General features: G+C 51.9%; 1 protein-coding gene across 1 annotated transcript; it reads right to left on the reverse strand.

The window, feature by feature from the left end:
* Positions 1-4,231: 4,231 nt before the first annotated feature.
* Positions 4,232-9,374, reverse strand: LOC119092361 (UDP-xylose and UDP-N-acetylglucosamine transporter; the record flags this gene model as incomplete). The annotated part of the gene is given in 7 exon segments (XM_037215325.1): positions 4,232-4,465; positions 5,268-5,419; positions 6,558-6,758; positions 6,837-6,888; positions 7,155-7,342; positions 8,267-8,369; positions 9,261-9,374. Coding segments are annotated over 7 exon segments (1,042 nt in total), but the record flags the coding sequence as incomplete, so codon positions are not given.
* Between the last annotated feature and the right edge of the window lie 315 nt (positions 9,375-9,689).

Below are 9,689 nucleotides of genomic sequence, written 5' to 3' on the forward strand. Positions count from 1 at the left end.
CACTTTCGTGTTTCATCGCATGCAATACATTGCAAACGGTAGCTATAAATCACGCCAAGTTTAACGAAGGTCAGTAAGGATTTATCATCAGGTAAAAGCGATAACAGAGATGAGAAGTGCAAGGTCGTCTTCAGCTGGATGCATCTGTCCTGAGCTGGTCATACCCTTTGATCTCTGCGTTCGTACCGTGTGTACCTTGAGCACTTTCTGTGTGTGTTGTTTGCCAAGTGTTTATAATGAATCGATGCATGTCTTCCTTAACTCTGGTCTTTTATTATCTGGCTGTTTTGTTATTATTCAGTGATGCCTAAGGTACCGTATGCTACAATGGGTCTCCATTAATTTGTGTTATTTTGCCACAATCAGGGTCTGATCTGCAAATCAACACAGGCCAGTCGCATTTCAGCCCTCCAAAACGTGACGCATACTCCTTTGCTGTCTACACTTTGCAGAGCTCTCGAAATGTGCCGATCTCCAATGCAACATGAACATGTAATGGAGCATTTTCGATAACTCACGATTGGTCCCAGTTACCTATACCGATAGCCGTAATCGTGCGGCAACGACGACCACCAAAATAACACGAGCCGCGTCGAACGTGTCGGACGCGAGTGTGGAATGCAGTCCGTCTTCAGCTTCCGGTCCTCGGGTCAGCTACCACTGTTAAGCTACCGCCCGTTTAACATCAGACGCCGCATAACGTTGACTCGACGTCGGTACTGAAACCTGGCTTCGACCATCGTCGACCAACGAACCGATAATGGTGCCCAACAATAGCTTCCACCGAGACAGCGCGAGGAAGCTGCATGTGGGCCGATGCCCGACGATAGTTTCTACCGAGACAGAGCGAGGAAGCTGCATGTGGACCGATGGACGGCAATAGTTTCCACCGAGACAGAGCGAGGAAGCTGCATGTGGGTCAAAATTGAAGCGCGGTGCTCAGCATCCCCCACTGACCGCGTAGCGGCGCCACAGCTAGCATGTAATTCGACCAAACTAAATATAAATTGCGAACTGAAGCGAGTTCTTGCCCTGAACAATCCAGGAAAATATGGGAACTTAACTGGATGTAAGCCAGATGAACAAAACCGTGCTCTCGTATTGAAAGAAAGGTCACGTCTCTAGTACACAGATAAAAGAAGAGTGGTGGAAAAATTAAAGAATTAAATTTGTGAAACAAATACCCAAGTACTGTAACGTATCTAATAGAGACAATAATCATACACGCTCATGGCAGGTTTCAAATCGATATACGTATCCGTTTCGACTACCCCGGTGGCACAAGGGATAGTGTATGCCAGTGTAGTTGCGTAGTCCTTGGCTCAAGCCTGACTTCGGCGGGATTTTGGTCCACCGGCCCTCACCCAGGAGATGACAACTGAAGAAAAATTGCCCTGTCTCGGAATTGACACTGTGCTAAACGGCGTACACGGCGTTGGGGTCATGGCTTACGAGCATAGACTGCGTTTAATGCACTTAATTTGAATCTACTTACTATCTGTCAACAGGGATGAAGGCCGGAAAAGAAAACTCAAAGGACAGAAGTCGACAAGATATATGTGGAAACGGAATGCCTTGAAAGACAGACTGGCGACAGGGATAAATGTCAGCTCGGATTAGTAAAACTAGCAGCGGTCAAAATGGTTGAAAATGCGGAAAAAGGCGACCTATATCCTTTTTAACTTTTTTCGCTAAGCCTTCTTCCATTCGACTGTTTGTCATGTCCTCCTATATGGTCGCCGCCTTTGAAACAAATTTAACCCTGCGCCAACGTTGCCCGATGTGCGTTTGGTAGTCCTGGATGAAACATAGCGGACGAAATCCAAGTATCGAGATCCGTTTATTTGCTTGACATGACCTGTCGGGCGACGTCCTGAATGCCGCCACCAGCGTGGCGCGCGCCGAGACGAACGTCAAACACCAAACTTCGGAGGTCCCTCTGCATCTTCGCGACTTTTGACCGCAGCGCGCAGAAACAACCACACGCGAGCGTCAGCAACTTCCCAAGCTGGGCTTGGTGGGCCTCACACTGGGGTGATATCTGCATAGAATGTTTGCGTTCTGCACTCCTGCTGCTCGCGCAGGGATGAGTTAAGGCAACGCACAGTCAATCCTAGCCCATCTCCGGGCTCGCAAAACTCGGTGGCAGTACTCGCACAAACGCGCTTATGCTGCCTATGTTCTGCCTTTTACTTGGGGCGCAGGTGGGGGCACAGGGGACACGTGCCGCCCTCATTAGGTTGCAAAGGGTCCTTCAGACCTTCCAGGACCTATAATCCAGTGTTCGGCTTAAGGGCCTAATGGGCTGGCCAGAGGTCGCATTATAAGGCGCCGGCCCACGGGGCTGGGCCCTCGAATGACAACCGGAGGGCCCTTGTGTACATTAGGACCCCTAAGCTGATGACAGCCTCCATGCCGGTCTGGCACTGCCATTACCGAACAGTCGGCTCCATGTCGTTCTGGGCGTTGAGGTCCATTTCCCAAGCAGGGACAAAGCCGGGCGCACAATTCACGTTGATCGGGGCCCCTGAATCAATGAAAGAGCCCTTGTGTCGGTGAGGAGTCGAATGTCTAACGGGGTCCTGTGGTGGTATGGCATATTTTAGGTATTTTAGTGCGTGTCGCCTCGATCAAGCTGGCGATGGATCGTCGCCTCGACCAGAGCTGGCGATGGACCGTCGCCTCGACCAGAGCTGGTGATGGATCGTCGCCTCGATCAGAGCTGGCGATGGACCTGTCGCCTCGATCAGAGCTGGTGATGGATCGTCGCCTCGATCGGAGCTGGCGATGGACTGTCGCCTCGATCAGAGCTGGCGATGGACTGTCGCCTCGATCGGAGTTGGCGATGGACTGTCGCCTCGATCGGAGTTGGCGATGAATCGCCGACTCGAACAGAGCTGGTGATGGATCGCCGCCTCGATCGGAGTTGGTGCAGTCTCAATTCCGGACACCCACTCTCCAACGTCGACAGTCGGTGTTCTGTACGGGTGAAGCGCGTCTTCCGGCCTGCATAGTCAGACATCATCGCAATGATGATAAGTTATGCCGACCTCGTGACGTCCTTTGAACAGCGACCTGAACACTTTGAAGTGGGCAGAGTGTCGGTATGACAAGACTTCTGCCAAGAACGCCGAGATCGCTGTGATCAAACCAGCCAGCTTCGAGAAGCGGGCGAGCTAGGTGAAGGGAATGTGGAGATGGGCAAGGGTATATCATCATGGTCCATGGCCGATGTGGTCCATGGCCGATGTGGAGGCTCCGGGACAGGTCAGCGCTTAGAGCCATCGACTAGCAAGATCACCGGGATGGCCAGGAGTGGTACGCCTCGCATGCTAGCAGCGCGCGGCTAAATTTTTTTTTAAATGTGTTAAAAATTATTTGCGCGCTCACGTGTCAGGCGCACGCATGGATAATTCATGTGTCATCGAAGCTTTACAAGGTACCCAGCTCCTGGCGCTACATTCCGTCCTCCGCCTCACACCCTCGCAAGAAGCGCGGGCTCTGCGAGGAATCGGACCCCGCACCTCTGGTAACCTCGAGTTCTCGGTTCACGCAGAACATGCACCGGTGTCCAGCGTGAGGAGACCGCCGGTTCAGATGAGCATCAATTCTGGCACCGGAGTGTCGACAACTTATCAAAGATTGGACGTCCCTCCCGGTCCTTGCCATTCGCATTGGTTTTTTGCATGTATTGTAAAACATGGTCAAAACAACAGATTGTGAGTGTGCGTGAGAACCTACCTACGCCACGATCACTGCAAAGAGCTGCTAGAAAAGGCGTCCCCGCACCATATCAAACTGCAAATACAACACGCAGCTACCCGCACACAATTAAAGCGTCCCCAACCTAGACTCAGGCAAAAACCATCATCGCACCCGTGACACCAGAACGCTCCCGCTATGAAAGGTGAACATCAACAATGATGAGTGGAAACAGCTACGAGCTCTGTGAGCCCTTACAACACTTTGAGTCAAGCAATACAAAATCAGAGACCATAGGAAACACGAACAGGACAAGCCCAAGATTTCCATGAGGATTATGTACTGGCATTAATCATAAATCGATTACATGTAACACCACAAACAAATTGTGCCCTAGAAGAGCATAACAGCGCAAGCCAGCCTAAACGCGATGCGGTGACCATCTCCGCATCCAGGCCGTAGCGTCGACGCCCGGCCCGACGTCCGAACCCAGCAGTGCGCGCACCATCCGTACTGGTGCAGCGCGCGGCGCTACTTCTCGACGATGAGGCCGCTGGGCGCGAACGCGCCGCACGGGTCGGTGAAGAGCAGCGTGCCGGCGAACACGAGCGCCGAGCCCACCCAGTGCTGCGCCACGAACGGGTTGGCGAAGTACCAGATGGAGAAGAGCAGGCTGACGAACTTGCGCAGCGTCACGACCAGCGTCACCGTCAGCGAGGTGCACTGCTCGGTCAGCCGGAACACGGAGCTGATGCACACGTATCTGACACGCCATCCCGGTCAAGGACATCACGCCCGGATCGATACGACACTAGAAAAACACAGGCTGGAAAGCAGCGGGATGGGCACGCCATGGGGACAGCGTTAACGCCCCCTGGAATGCATGGTTAGGCGGCACTGACGCGGGTTGGACAAGGAACCAATCTGCATCGCAGACGCAACTCCGGCGCAGGAATCAGAGGTGCAAGCCGCCGTACAAGACATACAACACTGAGGACAATACCCAAACAGCAGGCAGAAGATATAACCCACCGTTGGGGGATGGTGCCAAAAATTATGCGGCGGCAATGACGCTAATCATGGTGCATGGGCCAGTCAGAGAGCCCGCAGGGTTGTGGATGCCGCAGTAGTTCAGGCGGGGTCTCAAAAAACGCAGGGCGGATCGACGGCCGTTGAGTGATATCGATGACATTTGCACTACTTTGGCACGTTCCAGCTCAAGGCCAACTTGGCTGTGCACCGTAGAGGAATCTAACACAATTCCAAAACTGCGGTTTCCCGACAGCACGGCGACACCCACGCCAAGCGTGGCATCATGACATCGGGAAAAGCACCGGACACACGGCAAAAACGGTCTTTGGACAAGTGGAATACCTTTTGCGTTTTGAATGAGTGCTACCGGCACACGGCGTGCCTGAGAGCCGCATGGTCCACGTGCATACAGAAAACATGACAACGGAATTACTTACAAAAACGGCAACTGGGTATGCCGAGCATAGCGCAAATTACTGACGATGGAAAAGCAGTCATGCGCCTGCTTCGGCGACCCCTCGACAAAAGGATACTGCGTGATGACGTTGCAGAGCAGGCAGAGCCAGAGCCTGGGGACGGGCAGCTCGAGCGTGCCGACCAGCACGGCCTCCGACTCAGAGAACAGCCGCGCATGGTGAATGATGTCCGGCATCAGCAGTAGGAAGCCTGGCAGCGGCAGGGAGTGCTGCCGGCAACACCAGAACATGACTCAGCACATACAGCCGGATAACACACACGATGGCCCTTTACCTCGCCGTGGCGTGGGTGAGCGCTTTCGCTGTAAGGTTGTTTTCTGTGACTGTTGTTAAAAATTAGTTCTCTTGGACGATGGATAGTTCAGAAAGTGGGTCGTGAACTTAGTGAACATCCATGCCGCGATGTTATTGTCATGAATTTCACTTTAGTTTTACATGCCACTGGCGTGAGTTAGATCAAGTAAATGCAAACTTTACGCTGCCCATTCAGCTTTGAGATTTACGCCCGAGTGAAGCCAATCACACAGATCGAATGTTAAAAACTACGTTTCAACCTGGGTACTGCATGCATCGAGGCCAACATCTTGATGGCTGAATTGTGCAAGACAATACCCATATGTAATTGTACTTTCGGCCCGGCAAATACCTTCCGTATACAATGCGCAAGGAACTACAATTTGTGGCAGCCGCATTTGAACAGAAGAGATCATTGTTCGGACGTTGCTTTCGGCAACGGGCACCCATGAAAACGAGTCAGCGTTGTCTTGGCGCCCTCTGTGAGGGTCGGTGCGAGCGCCCTCTATTTGCGGATTGGATGTAAGGCTCGATCAGCTAGCCAGATGCAGCCGCAAACAGGCGTGCATGCACTAACCGTCAAGCACAATATATTTTAAATGCCGTTACCATATGAAACGTTTCAGGTGCTCCGCACTCCGGCATGAGCGCACGTGGTGCCTGTACCCACAGACACCCTTGGTTAGCGCGTCTGCGTTGGCACTGCGCGTCTGGGAAACCAGAGGTACGGGGTTCGATTCCCCGCGGTGCCCGCTCTTCCTGCCAGGGTGAGAGGCAGGCGACGCCAGATAGCCTAGGCAGCTGAATGCGTCGTAAATCCCCAATCACACACACAATCACACCCACAGACACCCTATACAGGAACACCAGAAAATGGCCGCGCATACGACATCACACATGACACCCTACACGTGAATCGCACCCGCGGAATGTATCTAGATCCGACCGCGTCTGACAGCAGCTTTTCAACACGACTGACGCACTGGCCGCCGCGCTACCAGGACTGCCCGTCGCCATCCCGGCGGCGAGCGGCTCTCGCTCTCTCCTGCCTACCGTGATGAAGAGGGCCTGCTGGGCGTGCTTGCCGTGGGTCTTGTACAGCACCTCCTGGAAGATGCCGAGCCGGGCTGACAGCAGGAGCGCCGCGGTCAGCACGCCGGCGCCCACGGCCAGCGTCACCGGACTGCTACGGTCCAGGCCGGCCGGTTGCTCCACCGTCGCCGCCGCGTCCGCCTTCTTGGCGTTCTTCACAGCCTGGCCAGCCCACAGCGCCCGTCAGCGCGGTGTGCGCGGCTTGAGGCGCGGCTGGCGGGCGGCCAGACACCGGCCCGCCAGCGCCCGGGCAGCGATGAGACACTCGACAACGCGATCGCAGGCGCGACTACTGGCAGGTCCGAGTCGGGCCGTGACGGCTTGCGCAAAACAGTAAAATACTGAGAAACTTAGCATAGACACCAGCGCGCAACGGCAGACGCCTTCAACCTGCTTCATTTCAAACTTAAGACACACAAGATGCACCTATCCCTCAAGTCTACACAAAGAGGCCCAGAACAGGTCCCGCTGATCGAACACTATCTGGACTCATGGCGCATGTTGCGCACGGGAGTGCAGCACCGCCTGATCACTCACACTCTCTGGAATATAGCTCACCTGAGATGCCAGAGTGCACAGGATAATGCCCAGGGAGATGAGCACGACCGCAATATATAGCTCACCTGAGATGCCAGAGTGCACAGGATAATGCCCAGGGTGATGAGCACGACCGCAATATATTTGTGCTTTCGGTAAAATCGCTTGAGCACGACCATACCCATCAGCAAGTTGGCGACAAGAGAGCCCTAAAACAGAACAGTAGCCGTTCCGGCTCTGGGTATCTCGGATGTGCCTGCATGTGTAATTGTCTCAATATCCGGCCTCGCAAGCAAACTCGTGAAGATCACAAAACACACCTCGTGATCGTGAATTACACGCAAGCATAAATGCTCGTGAATTACGAAGCGTGATGCCGAAACGAATGCTGATCACCCACCAAAGGCGGTATTGATCCTTTCCATGTTACCAGATAAACGCAACGGGGCTGCATATCAGATCAAACGTATGCAAAAGAGCACCGACGCAGGCATAGTGCTACACTGGTCGCTTCATAGCTGTGCAGCTTCTTAACATATAAAAAGTGGAGACAATGCATACAGAAACAACCAACAGTCGCGGCACAACCTGTGGCATGGACATGACACAAACGAGAGGCACAGTGATGGATGTTATGTGGGTAGGGGGGGGGGGGGGGGCTGGGGGTGGTAATCTATTAGCACATTCGGACAGCTGAGAGCTCTTATAAACACTGGGATGGGCCAGCTGCCGTCAGGGCTGGTAAGCTCAAATGACAAACTGCTTCAGCTATCATACACGACAAAAAAACAAACTTGAAAGTGTAAGCATTTGTGACATATGCGGGTATGCAGAAAACCCCTGCATGCAGCAACGAACAGAACTGGCAGACAACCTTCCATGCCATTAAATACCAATGACGTTTAGATTTACTTCAGCTATAAACTATGAACTTTAATCAGATGAAGCAAACATTAATCTGATGGCAATGTATAACAGACGGAATTTAAGGGGAGTTTTGACATCACGCACACCCATACACACGCAAGCACGCACGCACGTGCACAAACACACGCATTTTAAGACAATCCTGTGCCCCCAGAGATGAGGTCAGGGCATGCGGCCGGCCCTTGGTTGCCAGATGGCATGCGTACCGACTTGAAGATCATATGAAGAGGCATGGGGATGCCGAAGTTCAGCGCGTAGTTGTTCAACACGCTTGATGCGAAGAACATCCCAACCATGATCACGTACTCCCTGTCATACATATATCATTTGAAACGAAAATAATATGTACCGTGTTTCGCGCTAGCAGGTATCACAAATCACGCATCCAGTTGTCATCCATTATCCATTGAAATAAACGCAAAATTCGCGTAAGTTCAGTTTCAAACACATATAAACGACACTGAGCTTGGTCCCCCGTCTACTTTCGCAGCGGCGTATCGCCTTATAAAGTAAATCTGACACGAGCGCTTGTGAACCTCTCGCAACCAGGTAATACAAGTGGGTGGAATGTATGTGCACGAGATCATGAGTGCCACGAATAACAGTACTATCCCATCACTTAGGTGAATATGTAACGTTAACGCTGCAACGTTCTCCATCACATCTGAAGTACGCATGTAAAGCATATAGGTACGCATGGATTTCGGCCTAAAAAAGACTAGGTACGCACCATTGCCCATCACAATACAGTTAACAAGACCCGCGCTGTCCAATATACTGATATTACCAGCGCTGTTGACCGACCAGAGTAAGCAAATACCGAAACATGGGGGAAAATCTGGTTTATTAAAATAGTGGAATAAAAAAATACTTGGTTTATTACGTAATCTTGTCGTGACGGTAGCTATGGATTCGCTGCGCAGAAACCGTCCTTAAATAACTCAACAACGGCCGACCGACACATCAACGGTGTCAAGGTGTTATGAAGAAGCCGTGGCATGCCCCGATAAAACTCGTTGCCACATTAGACCGAGAGGTCACGGTGAAAACTGCGTAACCGCGTCGATCCTTGTCACGCGTCATACTTGGCAAGAACTCAGTTATCCATTCCATTCTATGAGATGCTCCGTCGAATTTCCCCTCAAAGACCAAGTGACAACTGAGCGCAGGCGTATCGAGGACAACAAACAAGCAACTTACCTAATGGGTATCTTGGAAGACTCTCTCCCACACCTCATAGTAAACAGGAATCCATGAACAGATATAAAGAGAAATTGAGAAAATGTCACCAAGTTTCCACAACCGGGGTGAGCTCTGAAAAATAGCAGGAATTAAACAGAGGCTTGGTTTTTGTGTATTTGGACAACAATGTTCACGACGACAATCCGGCACGCTGGCATATGAGCGACAGATGCAAAGACGATTAGCGAGGGAAGTTCATCAAAGACGGCTGGTTACAAATGATGGTAATTCTTGCCAATTGAGCGTATGATTTATTTATTCCACGGCTTTCACAGATAGCGAGCGATTGGAAAAACACGAGTTATTCCAAACAGATGTTCCGTCAGCACAGACCGATGACACAATTTGTCCGAAGCACATTTTCCTTCCAGACAGACCGATTAAGAC

The sequence above is a fragment of the Pollicipes pollicipes genome, unplaced genomic scaffold, assembly GCF_011947565.3.
Source record: "Pollicipes pollicipes isolate AB1234 unplaced genomic scaffold, Ppol_2.1 Scaffold_3447;HRSCAF=4054_pilon_pilon_pilon, whole genome shotgun sequence".
NCBI lineage: Eukaryota > Metazoa > Arthropoda > Thecostraca > Pollicipedomorpha > Pollicipedidae > Pollicipes > Pollicipes pollicipes.